This window comes from Copadichromis virginalis, linkage group LG6, assembly GCF_057382275.1.
Source record: "Copadichromis virginalis isolate Kocher_CV1m ecotype Utaka linkage group LG6, C_Virginalis_male_GT1.1, whole genome shotgun sequence".
NCBI lineage: Eukaryota > Metazoa > Chordata > Actinopteri > Cichliformes > Cichlidae > Copadichromis > Copadichromis virginalis.
In genome coordinates, this window is record NC_140623.1 from 35896333 (window position 1) to 35922972 (window position 26640).

Below are 26640 nucleotides of genomic sequence, written 5' to 3' on the forward strand. Positions count from 1 at the left end.
TCAGGGCAGCACCAGTTCAAACAGCGAGGCAGACAGAAACAGCGTTTGATTGAGAGAAGCTGTTTTATTAAAGAGCAGGAAAGGTCACACACTCAAACAGACACACACACTAATAAACACAGCGTACCACACAGACAGACAAGCGAGGACTGGCTAAACCCAAGAAACACAACCATTAGTCTTTTAGGACTCAGTGTCTCTCCCCCCGTCACACATACATACACCCACCGGTGCTGTTGCAGAGAGTCTGTGCTACCCATTGTGAGGAGCAGTGCTGATCGAGCCCAACAAGTGGAGCAACAGGGAGGAAGGAGCCAACGAGTGGATGGATGCCTTTTGCAGACTCAGTGGCCTGGACCCTCTGTGGGTGAGTTTATGATGTGTTCACTGACCCTGGAATCACATCGCATTACTGAGTGTGTGGCTTTTTCAGCCAAGGTCACTTTTAAACAGCATTCATTTAAAAAATGAGGTATGTCTTTATAATTCCTGCTTATTCCTGCAAAGATGTCTGTTAATTTCAGCTCGTAGTTGTCTATGAATTGCTAAATATGAAATCAAAGATATTTTTGTTATTTTGGCAGATTATATTATGAGTATTAGCATTTGTTTACAGAAGTGTTGGTGTATAAACACACTGGTATAATTCTTGATGAAACTCTCCTAAACTTGTTTTAATCTTATTATTTAAATGATCAGTGCCATTAGCATTAGCCAGATTAGCATTTTGTCCTTGGATACCTGTTGTTTATTGGGATTAGAAGGATTACTGGCACTAATAAATAAATCAAATGAGTAATACTAATTTTGTGTGTTTAGGGAGAAAACCCCCATACACTGACCTTCTCAGTATTCGCAGCCAGTATTACTAATTGTAATCTAAAGCTTCTCTGAACGCCAGCCTTTACCTTTGATGAATACCACAGTTGTGTGTTTATTGTCATCCTGCGGCATAATTCATAACAACGAGATGCTGATTGGATGAAATGCACCACAGTGAGTCTGCTGCTCTAATTGGAAAAGGTTTTTAGTCTTGCATGTTTGCAAGACTCCACACTCTAAATCCCGGCTCTAAAATAAAAGGAACGGCTGTGATCCAACTGGAATGCCAGGATTATTAAATGCACTCATTCCCAACTTGACTTTTTCAACCCTCGTCCTTCCTCTTTCACTCGGTTTCTGGTTCTCGTTACTTCTTGTTCTCTGTTTCTGCTCCTGCAAAACCTCAAAACAACTGCCATCAAACACTGTTGGGAAAGTGAAAGCGTGTTACTGTATTTTGTGCAGCCCTCGCTGCCATGAAACTTCAAAACACAGATGTGCTGTTCTTACGGGATGTTTTAACAGATGTTTCTGTCTTCTGCTGGCCACAAATATCTATTGCTATTAACTACACTGACCTTTTTACATGTTTTGGAAATGACATCATTGCTGACTCACTGGTCACAGCCTTGGGGCAGCAATGCAGATTTATATGGATCTAAAACTGAAATTGTAAAGTCCAGCTCAGCAATCTGTTCCAGCAACACCTGACCTGAAAGGTTTTAGGAAAAATTTGAAAGGGGCCAATTTAGGAGCTAGGATTGTGTTTAGCGTCTTTCTTTTTAGATCAACCTAATCTATAATTTGAACAACAGGCCAAAGTGAGACAGACAGGGGAGTGATCAACGCTCCCTTAAATTACAGTCTCTATAGTTTATACACGTCACATACTCAGAATAGGTAATCCTCTAACAGTTCCTCAAAACTCAACGGGATTGCAACACGCTGAATTGGTTTCTGAAATAAAGGGGATGTAAAAAAGCAACAATGAGCAGATTCAGAGGACAATAAGTGTCTCTGTTCTCCACTCTCAAATCACTTTGTCAGGTAAAAATAGACACTATTGGCATCTACCAGACACCATTTCAGCCAAGGGTCAGAAACAAGCAAAAAGCACAAGAAAGAGCGCAGAGAGGCTTTGACGGGTTGGATGTCATCATAAAAGTGCTCATCTGCCTGCCACTGACCACAGAACTCAGACAGGTCTGTGAAAGTAGCCACCCACTCGCTCCTTCTCAAGCAGTTTTTCACTTAAATGGATTTTGATATGCCAAACCTCACAGAAGCTGCTGTTATACCATAGGTGCAAAATCATGCACTCGTTGCATAACCTTAACCAGATATGTAGTGAAGCTGTATGTGAGAATCAGACTTTTAAGGCGAGGCAGCCAAAGAAGTGTATCATCATAATTGCTAGCAACTGAAACAAGAGCCTGACAGTCCGATCATGATTCAGACCCATGTGGCAGTAAACAGTATTGACTGATGGTAAACTTGAATTAATCACAGTTACCAGAAATGACAGCGTCAGTCTGCCCAATATCTCACCTGCCGGGCTTCACTCAAAAGCCTGTGTGTGGACAGACGGTTGTTACATAATAATCTCGCAGCTGCCACCAATTTTGGCCACTTTACCTTATCCCAGTTGGAATTCTACCAGCAGAGCCAGACGTATGTGCCATGCTAGAAGCTTTAAAACCACTTCCTGTGGTGACTCCCCAGGGCAGTGTTGTTAGCACAGCCAGACACCCTGCCCCTCATTAGGGCAGCGAGGTGATAAACAAGGGAAGCTTGACAACAACAAGCCATTTAGCCCCAAGTATCTTTTTTTAACGATAGACAGACTATCTTGGTTGCGCTACTGTTACGTAATCGCAACATTTTGGCAGCATTTGCTCAACACACCTCGTCTGCACAAACTTTTATAGTTTATGGGCTTCATTATTACTGTAGTTCTTGACCTCATCGTTTGATTTGTTGACAGTTATATTGTCCTACTCAAATTGGGGAAACAAGCCAGAGACGTGGTGAGGGGGAAAAAAATAAAATATTCAAATACTGACTCAGCTTTTTTGGCAAAGGAGGCCTTTTCCAGCTCGCACTCTCTCAGGACTGAGCACAGATACGTTTTCTGTTGAACTGCTGTGGTTTCGCTCTCAGTGGATTGATGGATGAAACGTAGGACCTGCACCAAGTCGGGATTTTTGCCACTTTGTCCCGCCTGCTTAGTCTGTCAGATGATGAATATAATCGCACAGTTTGACCTCGGTTTCTGGCTTTTAAGTATATTCTTTCAAGCTGAACTTTTGAACTTCTTGTTTTCTCTCTGATGCAGGACTGGAACCGTACATGGTACACAGCCAACCCAGACCTAACCCAGTGTTTCCAGAACACAGTGCTGGTGTGGGTCCCCTGTATCTATCTGTGGTTGCTGGCCCCTTTCTACTGTCTTCATCTCTACTGCCATGACCGCGGACACATTCAAATGTCCTGTCTCTGCTCTGCCAAGATGGTGAGACATCATTTTAAATGCTGGCCAGTCTTCAGTTTATTGTTTAAGTTTTTCCCATGACAGAAAAAGAAAAAAAGTCGAAACATTTGCTAAGTTTGTGTTGGTTTTTTTTGTTTTGTTTATTTTTGTTTTTAGCTTCTCGACTCATTCTCCTCATACTCTCTGCTCTGTTCAGGTGTTGGGTTTCCTGCTGGCTTCATTTGGCTTTGTGGAGTTCTTCTACATCCTGTTGGAGAGGAGCCAGGATATCCAACACCACATGGTCTTTCTGCTCAGCCCTATTATTCGCAGCATGACTGTGGTAAATACTGTGGCTCTTTTTTCTCACACATGTACACATCTATCCAAATCAAACTCCAGTTGTTTTAATTTAATGTTTTATTGACCTGGAAAAGGTTACGCACACTTTAGATCTTGCATGACATTTGGAACATCAAGGATAGGAGCAAGGCGCGTTTATCAATTCCTTATTTAGCCAAAGCACTGCACTGTGTTCTTAGTGTTTGTACTAAGGGGGGAAACTACATGTCGTCAGAATGGTAGTGATAACATTAAGGCACAGTGTTGAAAACAAATCCTTTAAGAATAAAAAAGCAAGAACTACAACGCAAGTTTTTAAACACAGTTATTAAACACAGACAACAACTTTAATATTACTGCGAAGCAATCATCTAATTGTGCATCAGGTGTCCATAATTTCTATATATAGATGCACCGTTGATTTGTAGATCTGACATTTGTTCTTCATTCAGAGTAGCTTTAGCTAACAGAGATGTTTGGGAAATATTTCGACTTGTGTCCTGCTGGCTCACATGTCACTGTGCAAATATACAGTATGCTAGTCAAACACTGAGGTGCAAAGATGCAGAACTATAGCTAGATTTATGGTGTAGCAGGCAATGCAAATATCACAGTAACCTGCTTGTATTTGACAATCGCTCATCGGACTGCAAAGCACTTATATAATGACATCACTTACTGTTTCATGTGGAGTCAATGTAACTGCATATGTATGTGCAAAGTTCCAATGCAATGAAAGTGTGACTGTTAGGTACTTTGGCAGTGGCCAAATAAACCAAATATAATGAATCAGATATTTTGCAGCCTGGATCCCTCTTTTACAAAATATATACAACTGACACTGAAAAAAATGGGAATTGCTTCATGTTTCCATCTGTGATTTAGGCTTTTTAACACAAACTCCTCTCAGCTGAGCTCATGAGACACCAGAGGAAGTCCATTCCCTCTGACTTCCCCTTTCCCAGTTTGGACCCTTCCTCTTTAATTTTCTTGCTTCTGTGAGTCTACATGCGTTGTTTTTTACATTATGGATATAAAATCTGCAAGAATATGACTGAATATAATGTGTCAGAGTATATACCTTGGAAACAGTATACACTACATAATGAATAAACACTGCATAAACCATAATATTTCTTATAGGTGATGATCTAGTGTATACTGTTTCCAAGGTATGTACTGTTTGTATCTGACACATCATCATGCATCATGATGATTGGTCAATTATGTATTAGAATTCAAATGAGCTGCTTAGTGGCGAAGAACATTGACAATGGCATGGCTTCAATCCCAATTAAGTCCATATGACTGTCTTCCAACTATGTGGTCTGTCTTTAAAACAAAAACACACAAATCCACACACACAATTGTAGTCTGTGTTAACCCTAATTACACAGGAAGATTCGGTCTTTATATAGCCTACAGGTGTACTGTTGGATTGGAAGTTTAGATGCCAGATGCTTCTCTGAGCACAATTCTTCTGACCACAACTGTACAGTTCAGTGGGTTCAACTGCAACGCCTTAGCAAAGAAGAAGAAAAGATAAAAGACAAAATAGCCCTCCGGATACCCTAGCAACAAGAATCCTCGGTTGGGTATAAACCAAACCCAAAATCCAAAAAACCCCAAAACAAAAAGCTCTGACTCAAATGTTTAGATCTGAATCAGTGCAAGACATATGCAGATGTACGTAGTCTGGAAGAGATCTTTAATCTTTACAAATGTTGTTTGTATCTTCCCTCAAAACATCTTGAAGCAAACCATACTGGCCTCCACGACCCAGATCACAGTGGTGTCTAGGGTGAGCGGTAGAAGGTTATTTATAGAAAATAAGGCCCAGCGTGCAATCAGAGAAATGTTTTAGCCTTTGTTGATAGAAAAGTCCCTGAATGTTTCTGAGAACATCGATCCCACTCATTTTCAGTACATCTTAAATGATACTTAACTTGGATGAGAAGGCAAAGGAGAAGAGGAGTACAGCTCAGCATGGGTGGCATGGCAAGTTTAAAATGCTGTTTATCCTGAGCAAGAGTGATAGAAAGTACAATGCTATGCAAGGGTGCAGAGCCCAGATGGGAAGGGTCCTGTGAGCTTATAAAGTTGTCGTATACGACCCACACAGTTGTATAAGTTTACGTACAAAGCTCTCTCTCTCTCTGTAGCCTCATACAGGTTCTGCTCAGTCTCACTCTCCAAGTCAGACAGCTTTACCCACCTGTGGTCTTTTCAGACTCTTGAGTAAATACCAGCACGTGTTTGTGTTAAAAATACACTGAGACGTCTCTTGTATCAAAAGGATACATCTCAAAAAAGGTCCCTTATTTGGAATATCTAATTTCTCACACCGGGGAGGAGGGTGGGGGGGCAGAGAACAAACTCCTAAATCACATTAAGAACATGTCTCCAATCTTTTAACCTATGTGCCAGACTTATCTTTATTAAAGGATATAATTTTCTAGATGTTGATTCTAGCCACATACCACCAACCAGTCCCTGGGTGCAGGAACGGAACACTGTGCTCTTGTTGCTCTGACCAGTTTGTTTTGTTGCCCTTCAACTCAAGTTAGTGTATGGGAACGCTTTCGCCCAAGTCAGTCAGCCCACGAATGAATCGTGGTCAGTACGGATGTAAAGTACACACATGACACCGGCTATAATCAGTAATGCCATGACGTAAAGCTCCTATTCCATCCCCAGCACTGCACACTTCCCATGTAATTATAAGGTCGGGGTTTGATTCAGGCCTAGTGATGAAGTTAGTTCCACCCACTGACTCCTACAAACAGATGGGCTTATGGTTTGCAGCAATATGGTGGCAAGACGGAGCGGAAAGCTAGGAATAAGATCAACCTTCCTCTTGTACGCTGACCTAAGGCCAGTTTGGTGTTAAGGTTTGGACTGGGGCTGATGTGATCTTATGTGTTTAGGAGCAAAAGAATTTAAAAAAAAAGAAGGTTTATCCCATGGGCTTGGTACAGCACACTAACATAGAGTGTGCCTAATAGATATGGTGTTAAGTAGTCCCATAGTCTTACTTAACTCCTCCAGCAGTCAATAAGATGAACTGACTAATGGGTCAAATTAACCTATGAAATACATTCATTTATATTGATTCATCCCCAGTGTTAATCAACTAATTATCGCTAAACTGTAGCATTTTAGCATCTTTTAGCTAACTATTTTATCTTTATGATCACAAGCAATATCTAGTTTAACATAGTTAAGAATATTGTTCCCATATGCAGCAGAGGAAAATACTTCTAAAAGTGTATTAAATAACAGTTGAAGTTATTGACTTTTGCATTTGTTCAATCTTTATATCATGCTGGGCTGTCCCACAAATCCATTTTTACCATTCACTGGCACTTTAATCTATTGTTATGTAACTGGAAGATTAACTGTGGCATAAAAATGTCCTCTTTTTCTCAAACTTCATTTGACGATAATCTTAAATCTCCAGTAGTTGCTACACAGGTAGTATTAAAGCATTTCGTGTTTAGTTGGCTAAGACCACAAAATTGAGTTAAGAGAGGGCTGGACTGGCACTGCTCAGGCGCGTGCAACCACAAGCACTAATAGGCTCAAAATCTTTTGCTAACAGCGCTGCTATGCTATGTATATAAAGCAGTGAATGAATAAATCAGGCCAGTGTTGCTGATTTTATGTTCAGAAAACAAATATGCATTTAAAGCAGAATAAAATTCCATTGAAAACTATTAAAGAAGCTACTCAGTTAACTAAAGTATTGCTAATTAGAATAGCTTCGGTCCTAAAGCACACAAGATTCTTTGACATTTGTGTGTTTTGGGTTGGCATGTTGTTCACATCCCCTCTTTACTGTATCTATGGCTTTCCCTCCAACTTCCCAAACACATTCAAGTCAGGTAGACCAGAGACTCTAAATTCCCCATATGTGTGACTGTAAGTGCGTGTCTATTTATATTCTCTCTCCCTGATGGGCTGGTGAGCATCAAATGTGTTGGGGAAAATGAATGAACAAATCAAATCAAATCAAATCAAATGTTTCATCATCACTGCAGCAAGAATATTGTTTATATTAGCACAAAGACATTCACTGGATTTACACAAAGTGCTTCAGGTTGTTGATGCAAAAAGAAAAGTTATATAACTGACAGACCAGCAGTTTATAACAGGACAGCACTGCGGCTCGTCCCGGGGTAACCAATGTGGGTGCTCATTATGAAACCTAAATCCGCTTTCTCCCCACTTGGTGATGAGCTGGCACGGTGAAGTGACGTCTCACTTGGCCAACCACTCGGTGAGGGACCAATTACAGAGGTTCACAAGCCGATGCGTGCCTCCTCTGAGCACAGACAGATAGCCAGCATGTCTAAACCAAATTAGTCTTTTTTTGCTTGTTTGTTTGTTTGTTTTTTGGAGAAAACAGGAAAGTATATAGGACAGTGTGGCATGCGGCGTATATGTGTCATTTTTATAAAGAGAAAAGAGCCAAGTCATATTCGTGTCTGCAGCCAGGGAATTCCCAGAATCAGAGCTATTTTTGGAGGTTTTTATAAAACCATTGACCGCATTACATTAGATCACATGAAATCTGTGCTCTGTGGAAAACACTCGCACTGACAGTTGCAGCTAATAGAAGAGAATGAGGTTCTGTGGTTCCACGAGTGGCATCCGGTGACACACGCAGCCATTAAAAGATCGTCTGTCAGCATCCTCGGGTCATGCATTTGTTTTAGTAAGCAAGATAGCATTTGTTAATATTAACCAGAAAAAAAACAGCTTGTTGGCAGTTTTATTCCCCTGCATCAAGTGAAGGTTTTTCCATGAATTAAATGTTGTGTAAAATGTTAACCGTAGTTAACTTCAACGTTTGTCAGCATTTTTTGCAATTTATTTTGTTGCTATATTAAGTTTGCACTGCATTTGTTATTGGATTGTGAAGTTATTGTACTGATTTCCAAGCTAGTTTGGCTCATTGTTGGTTAGGTGAGAAACGATGAGCATAAAAATATCACTTTCTTTGGATTTCTGCAGAATATCAGAATATTCAAATAACCTGAAGTCTTCATATAGACATAAATCCAGAGGCATTTAGAGTCAAAGGAAAGCCTTTTGGAAGGTCTCTGTTTTTAAATTTATAATGCAATCTATAGACGCAATGCCAATTAGAAAGCAGTTGACATGACTGTACACAGACTATGAAATCTGAGTTTCCCAGAGACTGAAAAACATTGTTGTGCTCTACAAAAGTTGATTCCTCCTGGTCCTTTTGTCCGTGAAATCATTTCAGGCAGTATCAACGTGGCATCACAGACTGGAGTTTGGCTCTCTTCTCTATGGTGCTCTCAGGGACAGAGTTGTTTCCTGTCCTGTGTTGCAAGAACCACACATGTTAACTGTTAAATTAAAGTCTTTCTGTCTCTCTTTCTAGATCCTGGCCATGTGCATCATCCAGTTGGAAAGAATAAGAGGCTGTCGTTCCTCTATATTCCTCTTCCTGTTCTGGGTCTTGGCAGTTGTTTGTGCTCTGGTGCCTCTAAGAGCAAAGATCCAGCTAGCCATGGATGAGGTATGTTCTTAGCCTATTAATGAATATAAAAATAAATGTACCCTTTAATATAAACGATATCATCTTGCATCCAAAAAGACTGAAATCAAAAATAGGCTCATGCCAAAGTGAATTTGTTAGCATGCCCAGTCTGAACTTAGTGAACCTGCCATGTCTAAACACCGTGAAGAGGTATCTAATCAGCTGTGCTCCTACCCATAGTCTAGACGCGAGACTCCAGCAGCACAGCTTGAGCTGTACCCTGTGTCAGAAAAGAATTTCCATCTCTATCCCCCAATTTTAACCAAGGTAGCCCAAAGTTAACACAATGTGTTGGAGGATGACACTGCCAATTCTGGTCAAGCCTGTGTGTGTTTAGGGTTTCCTTTTCTTCCTGTGTCTCCCGTCGAACACAGCAATCATTGTTGTATGGGGGTAGGTTTGTATTTTTGTTCACGCAGCCGTGGGGCAGTCGCATTTGCATTTCCATAAAAACACACACACATCCATATTTCTGTTTTATCGTTTCTCAGTGTGACATTCCCATACTGTTTGGGGGAGAGTAATGATGGGCCTGGGATAAATGCTGGTGAGACATGGCAGCCCAGGGTCAGACCAGAGGAACGTCAGCGCTGTGTTTATGGACCTACACTGCTGTAACCACGGCCAGATGGAAATCTATGCATTCACACATAATGTAAAGCCATATATGATTTACACGCAGATGTTTTCATTTCACACATGCGGACACATGAACGGTGCACACATGTAACCACTCATAAATTCTTACTATATCCTCCATACCATATTTCTAGTTTATGATGAACCGTATCTACGTATTAAATTTGGTTAATCACTTTAGGCTTTTTACCACATCCTCTCCTCCAAAAACTGTTGTTGCTGCCAGCTAGAAGGTATTATACGTCAAGACTGGCATTTAAAGTTTCAGATTTGCAGGCAACTCCCCTAAAACTCATAAAACAAAGGAAGTTATAATTCCTGGTAGACTAATTGGCTTAGTCTACCACAAAGACAGTAAACTGATTACAAAAATTAAATGTAATGTGTCAGCTACTGAGACAGATTTTGTTTTTATGCTAAATAGTGGAGCTAGGTATCAAGCATACAGCCACAAGCAATATCACTCCTCTCAACCAACTTGGGAAGGAAACTGAATGTGCTTTTTCCTAGAATGTACAAATATGAATTTAATATTCATACAGTTGCAACAGAAGTAGTGAGGAATTTCCAGGATCCCATCGGTAAATAAAAATTGGACTAGATCTCAGAAGTAAAACCAAAGAAAGGAAAGATTTAGGCAATGAATAGTGACGTTATAGATCTGTTTAACAGTTTCAAAATTGCAAACAAAATATTTTTAGTGTTTTTTTTGACTGGTATATTTCAATGTCTGTAATTTTCATTATTTAAAAATGCCATTTTGTTCTCAGTTATCCTGGTCAGTATTTGTTTTCTGAGGGTTTTACTATAGCGGTCATCACTAACATCAGTACTGTTGCATGACAAAATACAAACAGTAAGACGTTTTCTTTTGCTGTGATGAGCTATAAAAAAAGCGGAGGCTGCACAGCTCAGCAGTTTTATTCCGTGTGGACTGTATATAGCGCTGAGATGTATTCTAAATGTTTACGAAGAATGTGTCCATTTCAAATTGCAGCGTTGACAGCTCAAGTTGACGGAGTTCATGTTTGCGGACCCTTGGTCATTCTTAGCTGCTTGACCTACATTTTTCCCACCCACTCTCCGACCATCCTGACCCTGCTTTTCACAGTGTGGCCGGATCCGTTTGGCTTCTTCATATCGCCTTTCTGGGCACGGCACCACACTTTTCACAGAAAATCATTTTACTGTTTACCATGGCTCCAACTCTTATGCATAGCCATACTGCTGCACATACACAGCACACAGCCTGTGGCAGTGGCTCTGTCCCAGTTGTAAACAAAGCCTGTGCCAGAGCCCAAAGTTTCTGTATGTCAAGAATAACATGCGAGTCCTACAATTCACAAAAGTCTCTGAGTGGTTAATATTGCAGCTGCTCCCTTGATTGAAAGTAAGGGTGCTGGTTTGTGAAACCACAATTTCCCTGTTTACAGATACGGGCTCTTAGCGTGACTGCGAGACAAATTTAACTGTTGTTTCATTTATAAAAAGCACACCATTAAAGACTCTGGGTTTTCACCCTGATTTGGCTTAAAGGTCCAAAATACTCTTTATTGTGTCTGTGATCCCGGTGCAGAAACCATCCTCCGCTATACGGCTTGCGCTCAAAGGAAAAGCTATATAAAAGCTATATAATGAATTTTGTGCTGTTGTGAAACTGCACACAAAGCCACAGTGGTGACAAATGATCCGTTGTACCACAGTCAGGATGTTGTGTGATTTGTTAAGTAATGTTGAAAGAGATGAAACAACCAAAATACATTTTGATCCAAATGAAAACCCTCGTCATGTCGGCCGCAAAGCCAATTAATTGTGTCCCTAGTTTAAAATAAATGTCTAAATTGCAAAACTTGCTTGAAACCAGTAAACTCAAAGAACTTTAACTGCAGCATTCTGACATTATCAGCTGCCTTTTCATTGCTTTTCCTATTTATTTATTCCACAGGGCATTGCCTCTGATATTGTACGATACCTCGCCTTCTTCTCCTACTTCACAATCCAGTTGGCCCAGCTATTCCTGTGCTGTTTTGCTGACCAGCCTCCAGAGGGAAAAACCATCTCAGAAAAGGTAGGCAGAGGAGAATGTAAACCGCTTCCGTCAAGAACATCCTCTATGATTACCTAGGAACGAAAAATGCCGGAGTGGCTGTCCTGTGGTTTTCCGCTTTTGTTGTGAAGACACTTTTCACTTTTGGAGGAAATGATGTGATTCACATCCTCCTTCCTTTCACTCTCACATGTCCACTTTGGCTTCCTGTGAGAGGAGTGTGAATGACTGTGTGTGTGTGCCTGTGTGTCTGCATACCTTCAGTACTGCTCACTCACTTTGTGAGATAACATCGAGACCACTGCTAAGAGTCTGTGACCACACAACAGAAAAGCAATTACTTAATACAGATCTCACTACCCCATCAAACATGAGCTTGGTAAAACGTTGTTGAGCTCAGAATAATACGCTGATTAGGGGCAACTCACAGGTGAATGAAAATGAGCCTCTAACTTATCAAACAGACATATGATGTAATATTTCCGCAGTGGTAAACAATTGAAATAGCTGGAAAAGTCCCTTAAGAAATTGCTGGCAAGTAGCAAGGAGGTTGAGGGTGCAGAAGCCACAGTCTGGCGTGGTGGACACACCCATTTTCCTCCACCTCCTCCGCTGCTCTGCCCCACGCTCTGGTTAGAGTTACTCACAGGAAGAGAGGAAGAGGGGAGACAGAGAGTAAGAGCACTGGTAATGATGAGAGCAAACACCCCAGTGAGGGGGTGGCAGGGTGGAGGAGATGCCAAAAAGTTTGCGTGACGGGACAAACTCTGTTTTTCTGCGTGTGTATCCACTTGTTATAGTTTGTGACGACACATTTCCACTCTGTCTGCAGCAGACCTCAAAACGTCATATTCACCCTGCGCTAACACTGAGCACTATTTGTGCTGTTCTGTGGGAGTTCATGGCCTTTGGTCGTCAGACTGGACCACCTGAGTGTGCAGTGTTGTTTGCGCACATTAGCATTCTTAAACACAGCCCGCACAAGTGCACCATTCAACCATCAACCGACGGACTCTGTTAGGATGTGTATTTCTCAAAAACCCTCAAGTGGTGAGAGATTTACTGCGAAAACAACAGTGAGTCTGGTCTTTAATCTGTTGCAGAATCCCTGTCCTGTGAAAGATGCCTCTTTCCTGTCAAAGATCCTCTTCTGGTGGTTCACTGGGTAAGATGGTTCTTTAAAACCCTTTCATTTTTAGGCATCGGCTGACTCACTGCAACAACAGTTTGTGCTTGTTTACAATAATATGTTTATTCTGTTTGAATCACTTCCCGTGTTTCTTCCTCAGACTTGTCGTAAAAGGATATCGCAACCCACTGGAAGCAGGGGATCTGTGGACCCTAAGGGAGGAAGACAGATCACAAAAGATCATCTCAGATCTGGAACAGGACTGGACAGCTGAATGTGCCAAACTTCAAAAGTGAGAATTATTTAAATTTGATAAATTTTATTTGGTACTTTGGGTATTTACAGTAGTACTGCAATGCACTTTGCATATGCATCTGTATACCTCTCTAGTATGGCTGGGATTACGCTCCTTTAAGACACGTACACAAACATCTGCAGACACCACAAACACATAATTGTTCTCATTATACTACTTTCTAGTCCACTTGGAGTCTGCTCGGGGGAAGCATGTGCAGTTGGTGGACAAGTCTGTGGGGTCACCGCAAATTGGAGGGTACAATAACAGCCGTGCTGAGCCTCACATGCAGCTGCTGCTGATGAAACTTACATCATTCGTACCCTAGTGGACTCTGTGTACTAGTGGATGCAAAATCTATAACAAAATCTGTTACAGTACTGGAACCAATAACATTATTTTAACATTAACCTGATAAACAGTCATCTTTCAAGTCCTCAAACTGCCATTCTGACTTTCTGTTGAAAATTCTTATTTAAATCCTAACCTTAGGTAACCACGTCTTTACTGGGATCATCAGCTTTATTTGTTAGATTTTAGAAGGCATCTGCTTTTACATAGTTCTCCACATCAGAAGCATGTCAAATGTCAGCATACTCCTTTAAAGAACCACATCTTCAGCTGTTTAATGTTTGATATGTATCAGGCAGCAGTTGGTGCATGAATCTGCAGCACAAAAGACAGGACACGACATGTGCAGGAAATGCACGTGTCTTGCTATTTTGACATAGGCCTGTGATCCCCTGTACTCCTCTCCTTATTGTCATAGCCAAAAATCAGTTCCATTTTATTGCAATGTGGTCAAACTTCAACATGGGGCTGGTCGAATTAATGACCCGAGCAGAGCAGAGCAGAGCTGTAACTGTGGTAAATTAAAACTTGGGATGTCTCATCACCACAGGCATTTAGGGCTAAAAATAGGCCCAAAGAGAGTCATTTGAGGACAATACAATACCATAATGTCAAGACTAGAGACTCTGTGCCATTTCCAAGGCTTGTTAACACAATCCAGTGCTTTGAAAACAGTTGTTAAGTCTAATAATTATTTCAGCAAATAATGCTTTTCTAAGCTGCCAACAAATTCAGCGGTGGCACGAAAAACAAGTGCTTTTTTAGAGTTTTACATTGGAGACTTAAAAGACAGCAGCATGTTGGTGCATCTCTAACATAGATGTCTGTAACTGTGACAATGTCTTTGCTCTTTTAGGCAGGAGAAAGCCTTAGCATCAGGTGTGGCGCTGGGAAGCCGACTGCCAGAGCAGGCTCAGCTCCTCAGGAAGTTGCAAAAGGAACAAAGCTCTGGCTTCTTCCTCCTCAGAACACTGGCACGCAAATTCGGCCCGTACTTCCTGACTGGTACTCTGTGTATCATATTCCACGATGCCTTCATGTTCGCCATCCCTCAGGTGCTAAGGTAAGAGTGCACCAGAACCTCAAATTCTGCTTTTATGAAAGACATGTGGCTTTAAGTAGATGTAGTATGAGTTGCCAATATTTGCAAATATTAAGTGTATCTCAGCCAGTACCATGAGGCCCATGAGTATTTTTTTCCATTGCTGAAAATCCCCTAGATAGCAGTTCTCTCATTTATATAATCCATAAATGTTGTGACGATTTAGCATAAAGATAGAAATGAAGTAGTCTAGTCTGATAGAAAGAGGTTTACTTAGTGCAAGAAACTGTGCCATTATATTTGGAATGAGATACTGTTGTTGAGTTCCCAAATATAGCTTTTTCACTGCTCAGTGTCCCACAAACCAAATGGCATTGAGTGTACTGTATTGAGGAAAGCTCCAGCCAGACCTTTCCAAACCTCAGCTCTGACTGAAATTACCTGGATGCACTGCAGACCAGGCTAGGGTAAAATAAAGTTTTATTGTTTTACTGCTGGGAAAATTCAAGAAACAGCAGACAAAAATACAACCGTCTAAAATATCTCTTTAAATATAGAGATAGACAGATAAATAGCGTTAAGGGATTTGGTGATTTATGACAACTGCCAAACAACAACAGAAGCTGGCAGCAGTGAAAACAGGTCATGGCCGACCCGCCACCCGCCTCACCATCCCACCAGTCAGACTGGAATGTTGTTGTTGATGCAAAGCACAGAAGCAGTGGAAGTGTTAATTACGGTCATAGAGCTGTGAGCAAGAAAAGTAGACGAGACCACAGCCCTCTTTGCTCCAGTAAGGAGGACATGAAGAGAGAGAGAGGAGGCTCTAAATGTCAGAAATGCAGTTGGACCACAATAAGGGAGCCGCTGGCCAAGTGTGAGGGCAGCCTGGCCACAAGCTGAGCTCTGTTGTGCAACCTAGGCTACTTTGTGATGGCCAGTTAGCCAGCAGCCACAGCAGCGCTCAAGGACATTGGCAAAAGCACACGAAAAGAGTCAGATAATACCAGATTGAATCTGTAAAAAGAGTAAAAAACCTGTCTGTGCCTGTTTTGCTTTGCATCATTCGCAACTTTCCAGGAAAGATATAGAAACAGAGCCTCAATACAGAGGTTGAAGACAAAATTGAACATGTGCAACCATCTGAAACATTGCGATTAAGTATCTCTTTGTCCTCCTCCGTAGTCTTCTGCTGGATTTCATGAGAGATGAAGATGCACCACTGTGGAAGGGCTATTTCTACGCCACGCTAATGTTCCTCCTCTCTTGCCTTCAGTCCCTCTTCAACCATCAGTACATGTATACTTGCTTCACAGTGGGAATGAGGGTGAAGACAGCTGTCATGGGCTTGGTTTACAGGAAGGTGAGTCACTCTATATCTACGGACATGAAGCCACTAACCGACACAGACACACAACATAAATTATGTCTCAAGTGGCACAAACAAAAACCTTATCTTCTTCCAGAATGGAGTATGTGATTAGCAGTTTTACCTAAGATGAATGATTTTGTGAAATCTTTACGAGGATATTAAATTACACTGTAAACAATGCTGTCTCTTTTGTTGGCAATCCAGTCTTTGGTGATAAACAGCTCTGCCAGAAGGACTTGCACTGTGGGCGAGATTGTGAATCTGGTTTCAGCAGACACTCAGAAGCTCATGGACTTTGTGGTGTACTTTAATGCTGTGTGGCTGGCTCCGATTGAGATTGCGCTTTGTCTCTTCTTCCTCTGGCAGGTATGTTGAAATGCAGTGTTTTTACAAAGCATCCAATTCATGCACAAATGAGGCCTAACAGAGTAAGAGAAAAAAAAACAAACCTTGAAACAATCATATCCTTTCTCCTTTTTTCAGCAACTTGGCCCGTCAGCTCTGGCAGGAATTGCCACTGTCATTCTCATTTTTCCACTCAACGGATTCATTGCAAAGAAAAGAAGCAAGCTGCAGGTAAAAGCTGTTACAGGAATCCTTCACACTTTCGTTCCAGTAGCCCAGACATCTGGCACGTCAGGTCAGGGATACCACAGCTGGTTTAGATAGTGACTGAAGAGCTGTGTGGGTGTTTGGCCTGGATGGTGCATTCTCCCTTGTCCTTTTGATGTCTGGTCCATATAACATGCTTGAAAAACAATGACAGGAAAGGGTGGGCAGTAGAAAGGCATAATTTTTCATTTCTTTGGAAAAACAACAGAGGCTTCTGTAAATTTGGATGCCAGTTTAATCGAACTTAGTCTTGAATGCAGTGACCACATTCCTGGCTCTTTGTTGTTTCCTTGTTATAAAATTCACTAAAATGTAACAAGCAATAAATTCTTACTGAATTAAACAAGTTCTGTGATGTTCAAGAAAACTACTACAGCTGTAATAAGGGGAGTCAAACCCATGTTCACAAATGCATGAATCCTGTGGTCTGCTAATTGTCTATCCACTGTGCCTCAGTTCCAGCTTTGCATGCGGTCTTTTTCAAACAATACTGAGTAAAAACCCCTGTGTCTGGTCAACAGGAGATTCAAATGAAGTTCATGGATGGCCGTATCAGACTGATGAATGAGATCTTGAATGGGATAAAAATCTTGAAGTTTTATGCCTGGGAGAAGGCCTTCCTGGAGCAGGTTTTGGGCTACAGAGAAAAGGAGCTCAAGGCTCTGAAGAAGTCTCAAATTCTCTACTCCATCTCCATCGCATCTTTTAACTCCTCTTCTTTCTTGGTGAGAACAATCATTTGATAGACATTCCAATACAGAGGCTTAACTCCACGATACTAACAAGCAGTCCTGCATGTCTAAAGTCTGAATAAGCCCACTGTGCTAAAGAGCTATATAGTCTGCAGTCTTGATAGTGAGGCGGTCTTGAATAAATAGACATGTAGACAAAAAAAATCTTGTAGTTTCTCAAGTACAGTAGCAATATATTAGATTTGATTGATTTGTTAGGAATTCACTTCATGACCGTCCCATGATAGCACCAAATGCTAACTATAGGCTAGGAGTGTAGCTTAAACAGTAGAGAAATGTATATGCGTGTATAACAAGCAGTCAGCTGTGACTGAAGGTGATTGCTCTCAGGGGGCTAATGCTACAATGTCTCTGCTGCAGCTCATTTAATGCTTAAAATCTAAATAACAGATGCCGTGAAGAACTTAGTGGTGCTGTGAATTTCCTCATCTTTACAGAAAGGAATCAGTCAAAGCCAGTAGTATCTATTGTCTCAGCCTTTTCTATCGAAAAAATACAAGAAGAATAAAGCGTACCTCATGAAATTACATTTAGGCCACAGCTCCACAGGTTCCCATTCATTCACGGCTCTTGCACCATACCTTTAAATAGTAGCATTCTACTAGTAACTAGTATTTTCTCAGTCATGCTAACGTGTTGGCAACCACCAGGTATAACCATTATACCATCTTACCATGCCAGAAACACAAAGTAAGCTGAGACAATACAATAATTACAAGTGTTAAATCAATAAGGTTGTGTTAGATCATCAAATCATTAAGATTTATCCTCTGGAGATGTCTGAAGAGAATTTCATCTTATTCTATCAAACACCTTGCTGGAGACGCAAAAAATAAAATTATACATAAGTGGCCTTATTTTAAAGATTCAAGTCTACAGAACAATAAGACTTGGCTAGACTTAGGGTTACGTGCCACAGACAGGGCGGGGAAGTCAGAAAGTAGTATCAGACATTTAAAGCATTGCTGCTGATTTTCGTCTCGACGTGGGTTAAAGTATATTGACAATTTAGACCTGTGCAATCCTTGTTCTTAAAACTGTCTGTGCCTAAAGAGCATGCAGGGTTCTGCCCATAAAAGTAACATTTAGTGCCTTTTTTCCCCCCCAAGATTGCTTTCGCCATGTTTGGAGTCTATGTGATGCTTGATGACAAGAACGTCCTGGATGCACAGAAGGTCTTTGTCTCCATGGCGCTAATCAATATCCTGAAGACTCCACTCAGTCAGCTTCCATTTGCAATAAGCACAACCCTGCAGGTAGGTTGCATTTCTTCTCCATCCCTGATTGAGGAGATTATTTTCACAGTCCACAGTTTAACAGCACATATCGACCATTTCATTTCTGACTGTTTCAGGCTGTAGTCTCACTGAAACGTCTGGGGAAGTACCTGTGCTCAGAAGAACTGAAAATGGAGAATGTCTCAAAGGCACCACTGAGCTCTGGTAAGAACCCCACACATATATACACTATTACACTGAATGAATACACTTCTATACTTTTCAGTTTCACAAATATCCACAGTTTGGTTCCCCATACTGCCTGAAATCACAGGCTGTCATAATCAATATAAGCATCCCACAAGATGTAGTTGTTTATAACTGTGGACTACCACAACCTTGTATGGATCATGTGCACTGTCACTTCCTGGGTCCCCAGGCTGACTGGTAGACAGGGTAATTATAGGATGTTCCCTTCAGCGGTTGAACGTAAATCACAGCATGAATTCAGACATATGATTCAGAAAGAAATAAAAAAATATACTGCACTCCTCTGTCTGTAAACTGTCAACACTTCCTAAGACAGCTTGTGAAAAAGCAGCGGCTCTGTAATTTGTATGATTAAGAAAATTCACTTGTAATTACGCCCCGGCTGCACCCTGCCGAGTAACTTCAAGGAGAAGCTTTGTTTTGAAAGTTTGTTTATCACTAAGGATGAAAGAATACATCTGTTTTCCAGTGCTCGCTGCAGGTTTTGTTCTTTTAAGTCAATCTTTTCTTTATTGTTTAGACGGAGAAGATGTGGTCATAGAAAACGGCACTTTCAGTTGGTCTGCAGAGGGTCCTCCATGTCTTAAACGGTATGTCTTAAGTATGTGTTTATATGTTTTGGAAAAAGAAGATTGAAAAAAGAAATCAACAACAGAATAAAAGATTTGAGGCTTACAGGAAAATTCACTTCTTTGTTGACAGGATCAGTGTCAGTGTACCTCGAGGCTCCCTTGTTGCTGTGGTAGGACATGTAGGCAGTGGAAAGTCCTCGTTGTTGTCCGCTATGCTTGGGGAAACGGAGAAAAGAAGTGGCCAAGTTACTGTCAAGGTACTAAGCTTGCGTTCCATAACAAGGTCTATTCATAGTTTGTGGGCAACTTGTAATAAATATTGATATTCTCGCTTTTGACTGTCTCTTCACAGGGTTCTGTGGCGTATGTTCCCCAGCAAGCCTGGATTCAGAATGCCACAGTCCAAGACAACATCATATTTGGCCGGGAAAAGCTGAAAACATGGTACCACCGTGTGCTCGAGGCCTGTGCCCTGCTCCCTGACCTGGACATCCTACCTGCTGGAGATGCTACAGAGATTGGAGAGAAGGTATTGAATACTTTGTTTAAAAAAAATGCTGCTTCATGCATATGTTGAGTCTCAGATATTTTAAACGTTTTTTCTCCATGCAGGGACTTAACCTCTCAGGCGGGCAGAAGCAGAGGGTCAGTTTGGCCAGAGCTGTCTACAGAAAGGCTGATGTATACTTGCTGGATGATCCGCTGTCTGCCGTTGATGCACATGTGGGTCAACACATCTTCGACAAAGTCATTGGACCAAAAGGAGTCCTTAGAGACAAGGTAATGCCATATAACGTCTGCAAAGTGCAGTTTATCCAGTTCAACGCAACCACAAAGACAATTGCGCCAGTTACAAGTTCTGTGCTATTGTTATCATAATATGGAAACAACCACTTTGCTGACACCTTTGTTTTCAAGAAAGCCTCAATTTAGTGTTGGATTGTGCTTACATGTCATTTTTCTGACTTGTGTGGCTTGCTATACAGACCCGCATCCTGGTGACCCATGGGATGAGCTTCCTGCCGCAGGCCGACCTCATCCTCGTCCTCGTAGATGGAGAAATCACAGAGAGTGGCTCTTACCAGGAGCTCCTCAGCCACCACGGCGCATTTGCAGACTTCATCCACACCTTTGCAAGCACAGAGAGAAAAGAGAGTGCCATACAACGAGGTGAAGAGACATTTCAGACATTAGTTTTGCTGTTTTACATTAAGACAATCTCTTAAATTCCCAGTAATAACTCAACACTATGCACACTTTTCATGTAGCTGGTTCCAGGAGGTCTAATGCTCGCCTCAGTATGGTCGACTTCATGCCATTCTCCAGAGATCTCTCACAGGAGCAGCTCATTGGGTACATTGACAAATGCATCACTCCTCATTCTCATATTTGGAATATAAACCATACTTTTTTATGAAACTGACCTCTGACCTCTCCTTAGGGGTGACACCACTAATACAAACCTGCAGAATATGGAGCCTGTTTCTGAAACAGACCAGGAACAAGTACCAGAGGACTTGGGAAAGCTCACTGAAGTTGACAAGGCACGCACTGGAAGAGTAAGTCTGAAAAAGGCCTAAAATTAGGTGTCAGTGCCACTCCCTACCATGCTCTGCAGTTTCCCTCAACTCTGCTTAGCTTGCCAGTATATTTCAAATCATTGTTGTTATTTTAGATTGTGCAAGTCTAATGTTTTGGTAGACAGTCACTCCCCTTATGTTATTTTTGGCTAAAACAAGAAGCCATCTTCAATGAAAAGCAATTTTACATGACATGTGCCCAGCACCAAACGGCAAACAGATACACAGCAGTAAAGTTAAACACATGGTCATGGCAGACACATTGTTCTGGTTGTGTCTGCAAAAATAGTTATTGCTGGTTTAATAATTATGAATAAAATTGTTTTATTATCTCTGATCTGGACTTGGATAAATGGAGGGAATGGATGTGAAGATAGTTCTCTTATTCCTGCTGCTTTTTATCTGTTTGTAACAGGTCAGGTTGGATATGTACAAGAAGTACTTCAAGACAATCGGTTTGGCCATCATCATTCCCATCGTCTTCCTGTACGCCTTCCAGCAGGGCGCTTCGTTGGCTTACAACTACTGGCTCAGCAAGTGGGCCGATGATCCTGTTGTTAACGGCACCCAAATTGATACAGACCTGAAACTGACTGTCTTTGGGGCCCTTGGGTTTGTGCAGGGTGAGTTAGTGGGTTTAATTCAAATGATGCTTCAAATGATTCAAACAATTTAACTTCGTTTGGACATAACAAACACTCATTCTCCCTTCCCTTCAGGTGTTGCTATCTTTGGTACGACTGTTGCCATCTCTATCTGCGGGATCATCGCCTCTCGCCACTTGCACATGGACCTCCTGAACAACGTGCTGCACTCTCCAATGTCTTTTTTTGAGTCCACGCCAAGTGGCAACCTCCTGAACCGCTTTGCTAAGGAGATTGACGCTATTGACTGTATGGTCCCTGAAGGCTTGAAGATGATGCTAAGCTACGTCTTCAAGCTCATGGAGGTCTGCATCATCGTGTTGATGGCTACACCCTTTGCAGCCGTGATCATCCTGCCTCTCGCTTTCCTCTATGCCTTTGTCCAGGTATATTTTCTCCCCAAAATATAAACTCTCCACTCTGATCTTTAGTTTCTTATTTGAGATGATGCTGTTGAATGTTGCTTAGCAAGAGCTGGGTTCCATTACTGTATGTTATTGGAAAGTTCTGGGCTCCAAAACCAAACCTGCTGATTTTGCCATCCACTTGAATTTTGTTCCCCACCTGCTGACATGGACTTTGAATGCATTCACTCTGAGTTATGGGAAAGCCCTGAGTGTTCCCACTTGTTTCATTCATTAAAGATGGTGTTTTACTTTTCCACTGTGGCCAACAGAGCTTCTACGTTGCCACATCCTGTCAGCTGCGCAGGCTGGAAGCTGTGAGCCGCTCGCCCATCTATACCCATTTCAATGAGACGGTGCAAGGCGCCAGCGTCATCCGAGCCTTCGGAGAGCAGTCCAGGTTCATTCTGCAGGCTAATGAGAGGGTTGACTTCAATCAGACCTCCTACTTCCCTCGATTTGTGGCCACCCGGTGAGAGGATATGCAATCATTATAAAGTGCCTTAGCTTTATTCATATTCCATTTGCTCACTTAGCAGTTGATGAGGGTTGGATAAGGTTTATAACATTAAGAATTGTGGTTGATTTATGAGATAACAATGTTATTAATGATATTAATGATAACACTGATATCTACAGGTGGCTGGCAGTCAATCTGGAGTTTGTTGGTAATGGTGTGGTCTTAGCTGCTGCCATTCTGTCTGTGATGGGGAAAAGCACCTTGAGCCCAGGCATTGTTGGTCTGGCTGTGTCACATTCTCTCCAGGTAATACAGTCTACCCACAGTCACGTTGTTATACTGTTATCCAAGTAGCCACCTTATTACCACCAGAAACACAGTATATATTCTTTGATCACACAGCTACAGAATGAGGCATTTGGGAGTTAAACTAGAAAAAGTGAAAATTGCATTGTTTTTATTTCTATCCGGAAATGCATCGCATTTCAGGAGAAGTAAAAGCCTTTTCACTAAATATTGCAGGTGACTGGAATCCTGAGCTGGATTGTGCGATCTTGGACTGATGTGGAAAACAACATTGTTTCCGTTGAGAGAGTGAACGAGTACGCTGACACTCCTAAAGAGGTCATTATTCCCACCGCACACACACGTACCCCAATCACTGCTTAGGACAATAAACTGTACTAGAGGAGGGCTTTTGTTTCTCTACTTATCCTTCCTTATTGGCTCATACAGGCCAGTTGGAGTATAGAGAGCAGCTCACTACCCCAGGCCTGGCCCCAGAACGGTACTATAGAGTTCCAGGACTACGGACTGCAGTACCGTAAAGGCCTTGAGTTGGCTCTGAAAGGAATTACTTTGCATATTCATGAGCGAGAGAAGGTAATTCATTTTGTGTGATATTAAAAGTGTTCATCGCCTTGATTTAAACTGCATAATTATCTAAAACATCATTTCTAAAACCTAATTTTTTTTCAGGTCGGAATTGTGGGTAGAACTGGAGCAGGAAAATCCTCACTTGCCCTGGGAATCTTTAGGATCTTAGAGGCAGCAAAGGGAAAGATCTTTATCGATGGAGTCGACATTGCTGACATTGGACTCCATGACCTCAGATCGCGCATTACTATCATTCCTCAGGTATAATAACTCTTATTGAGATCTGGCTTTCATCACATTAAAAAAATGATTAGTGATTATATTACTAATTTAGACATTTCGGTGATGAATAAAATCTCTGTCCTCTCTCACAGGATCCTGTGCTGTTCTCAGGCTCCCTCCGGATGAACCTTGACCCTTTTGATACCTACACAGATGAGGAAGTGTGGAGTTCACTGGAACTTGCTCACCTCAAAAACTTTGTATCTAATCTGCCTGACAAACTTAACCATGAATGCACAGAGGGAGGAGAAAACCTCAGGTACACATAAGCTCACCAATATGACACGCAGTAGCGTACAGTAGCGTCTACTCCAGCACCACGTTTAGTATGATATTCTAATCTTCCCTTCTCTTCCTTTGTATACGTAGTCTGGGTCAGCGTCAGCTCGTATGCTTAGCCAGAGCCTTGTTGCGGAAAACCAAAATCTTGGTTTTGGATGAGGCAACAGCTGCTGTGGATCTGGAGACCGACACACTCATCCAGTCAACAATCCGCACACAGTTTGAGGACTGCACTGTGCTGACCATTGCTCACCGCCTTAATACCATCATGGACTACACCAGGTATATTAATGTTCATTGTCTATTTAGTGAATCGACAAAAAAGTAATGGTGACAATTTTAAGAATTCATTAAGTGACTGAGGCTAGGTAAAGATCCCACATTAGATGATCCCAGCTTCTGGAATATTGCTGCTTTTATCCATTTCTTGTCACAGTCCAAAAGTCTGTGAAAAGAGAGGACTCTGGACACTAACATGTAAAGGGCATTTGTTATTAGAAGAAAAAAAACTGTTTTTATTTACCATTTCAAAGACAGTAAATTGTGGGAATGGTTCTAAAGAAATATATTCTTTCTTGTAGCCTTATAAACAAACTTGTTAATATTAACTTTTGCCTAAACCAGTAGTATCTATGCAGTTTGTGGAGTCAAAGAGTCAAATCCAGGTGTAACATGGTCACTAGTGACATGCATTGTTTTTGCATTATTTAACTGCACTAACTTAATCAATGAATTGTTAACTTATATTCTGTCATTTGTAGATACGAATTAACATACAGAGGAAAGATCTGTTTGTAAAAACTGCTTTAAAAATGGATCTGACTCTTGCTGCCTGTGGATCTGAATGAGAAACAGCTAGATTATTTGTTGGACTATGCAAAAGTGTTTGAGGTCAGACTCTCTATGTGATGCAGGCATGTTATATGCTAGTAGAGTGTTATGCTATATCCAGATACAGCAAAGGAAATGATGACATGTGAGATGACGAATACAGATGTGCTTTGCAATATTTGCTTGTACTGCACAGCTTTATTACACACCTATATGTTGCATATAAACAATATACTTTCTTTCTTGCTGCTTCGCAGAGTTATCGTCATGGACAGAGGCCACATTTCTGAGATGGACTCTCCAGCCAACCTCATCTCACAGAGGGGGCAGTTCTATCGAATGTGTCGGGAAGCTGGACTGGTCTAGGTCTCCGCTGGGCTTTGGCCATAGAACTGATGACCTGGTGTACAGATGTGGCACCTTATGCTTATGGCTCTCCAACACACATTAATCTGGGCCATTCCAAGCTTTGTGGCAGCTCCAAAGACCTCTCCGTGAGGGCATTGTCGATGAATCTCAAAAGCATTTGTTGGTTTTTAACAGACAGACACACTGTCCCAAGTCAGGAAAAGACATTGTTAACCTCAGAGGATGAAAACTATACAGGAATGCTATACTGGATATTTGAGTCTCACTACAAATGTTGTATTTCGATTAATGGAGTCAGTTTATTCCATAAACAGGATTAAGCCAAAGGCTGGAATGAAAGGGTAACACAAATCTTAAGGATTTTCATTCTCTTTAAGAATGGAAGCTATATTATTTTTGTAGTTTTATAAGTGTGTATTTTTTTATGTTTTCTCAGGCTTAAATATGGATGTTTACTCACTCTTTTTTTTAGCCTTGTATAGAAAGAAGAGGCAATTTTATAATTTTAAAATGATAGAAGTCTTATTTTGTCTTCTTGTCTCAGAAAGTGAGTCAGGAAATTCTCTGACACACTAACCTTCAAAAGGTTCACTTTGGCAAAGGATGGGCAAATGAGGTTTGTACTGCATTCAAAATCTGAGCTTGGGGCAGCCAATTTGGAGTTTTTATATGTCAGGGAAAATGAGGAAAACATTAAAGTGAGCCAACACATTAGCAATCGTCCAACTATGTTGTGGCCATTGTTTATTTCTGTCAAAGTAAACACATAAAACTGTCAATAGAGTCCTTTCTGGTCAGATTTAACCTGACACCGGTAGTGAAAACCACCATGAATGAAGAGAATGCCTCATGAAAACAATGGTGATAAATCTCTGTGTGATTGTCTCTCAGCGTCTACCACACAGACCAGGCCATACACACACAGAGAAGATAAAAATCAGTGTTTGTTTGTTTTATTTTTTATGGTGCTGACATGTTGATTTTACTCTCTATTCAAAGAATGAACCCTATGAACTTTTCAAGGAGAAGAAGCATTTACTGTTTTGTCTTACTGGTTTAGACAATATATTCTAAGAGAAACCCAAGTTTTTATTTATACCATTTGACAAAATGTATTAAGTGTCCTTAAAATTATGAGGATTATGTTATATTTATACTTTTTATAACAAGCTTGATCATTTTCACTGACCTTTTACTGTTAATGGCTTTTGTTCCATACATCATGCTGGAAAATAAAATTTATTTGACTCAATGGTTATGTCTGGCTTTGCATTCGTAAGTATATAATGGTAGGTGCTTTCACAACCAAGTGAACGCAGATTGAAGAAGTGCTACAGAGTAATTAAGGCAACTTAAAATAATCACAGGATGGTGTCGAATGAGATTATATCTATGTATTTATATCAAA

At 41.1% G+C, this 26640-nt stretch overlaps 1 protein-coding gene and 1 long non-coding RNA gene across 2 annotated transcripts; one reads left to right on the forward strand and one right to left on the reverse strand.

Annotated features, from left to right (window-relative positions):
* abcc6a (ATP-binding cassette, sub-family C (CFTR/MRP), member 6a) lies at nucleotides 1–26484 on the forward strand. The gene is made up of 31 exons (XM_085460191.1): nucleotides 1–367; nucleotides 3158–3334; nucleotides 3510–3635; nucleotides 9048–9185; nucleotides 11791–11913; nucleotides 12996–13057; nucleotides 13182–13313; nucleotides 14524–14730; nucleotides 15895–16072; nucleotides 16286–16447; nucleotides 16565–16657; nucleotides 17215–17418; nucleotides 18555–18701; nucleotides 18800–18887; nucleotides 19453–19522; nucleotides 19635–19761; nucleotides 19857–20033; nucleotides 20117–20284; nucleotides 20491–20674; nucleotides 20773–20857; nucleotides 20946–21063; nucleotides 21500–21707; nucleotides 21804–22114; nucleotides 22405–22604; nucleotides 22772–22898; nucleotides 23115–23216; nucleotides 23328–23474; nucleotides 23571–23729; nucleotides 23843–24009; nucleotides 24120–24314; nucleotides 25121–26484. The coding sequence occupies exons 1-31, from the start codon at nucleotides 326–328 to the stop codon at nucleotides 25227–25229; spliced, it is 4533 nt and encodes a 1510-aa protein (XP_085316317.1). The 5' UTR covers nucleotides 1–325; the 3' UTR covers nucleotides 25230–26484.
* LOC146708353 (uncharacterized) lies at nucleotides 16502–20551 on the reverse strand. The gene is made up of 3 exons (XR_014920951.1): nucleotides 20493–20551; nucleotides 19609–20272; nucleotides 16502–16829 (listed from the first exon to the last, which is right to left on the reverse strand). It is a non-coding gene; the product is annotated as an uncharacterized LOC146708353 (long non-coding RNA).
* Nucleotides 26485–26640: the final 156 nt, after the last annotated feature.

What these genes read in the sequence shown, in the direction of transcription:
- abcc6a (XM_085460191.1), top strand. Translation starts at nt 326, where the DNA reads ATGGATGCCTTTTGCAGACTCAGTGGCCTGGACCCTCTGTGG. An exon ending in TTATTCGCAGCATGACTGTG is followed by an intron (nt 3,636 to 9,047) that starts GTAAATACTGTG and finishes CTCTCTTTCTAG; the next exon opens with ATCCTGGCCATGTGCATCAT. An exon ending in GTGGCCAAGTTACTGTCAAG is followed by an intron (nt 19,762 to 19,856) that starts GTACTAAGCTTG and finishes GTCTCTTCACAG; the next exon opens with GGTTCTGTGGCGTATGTTCC.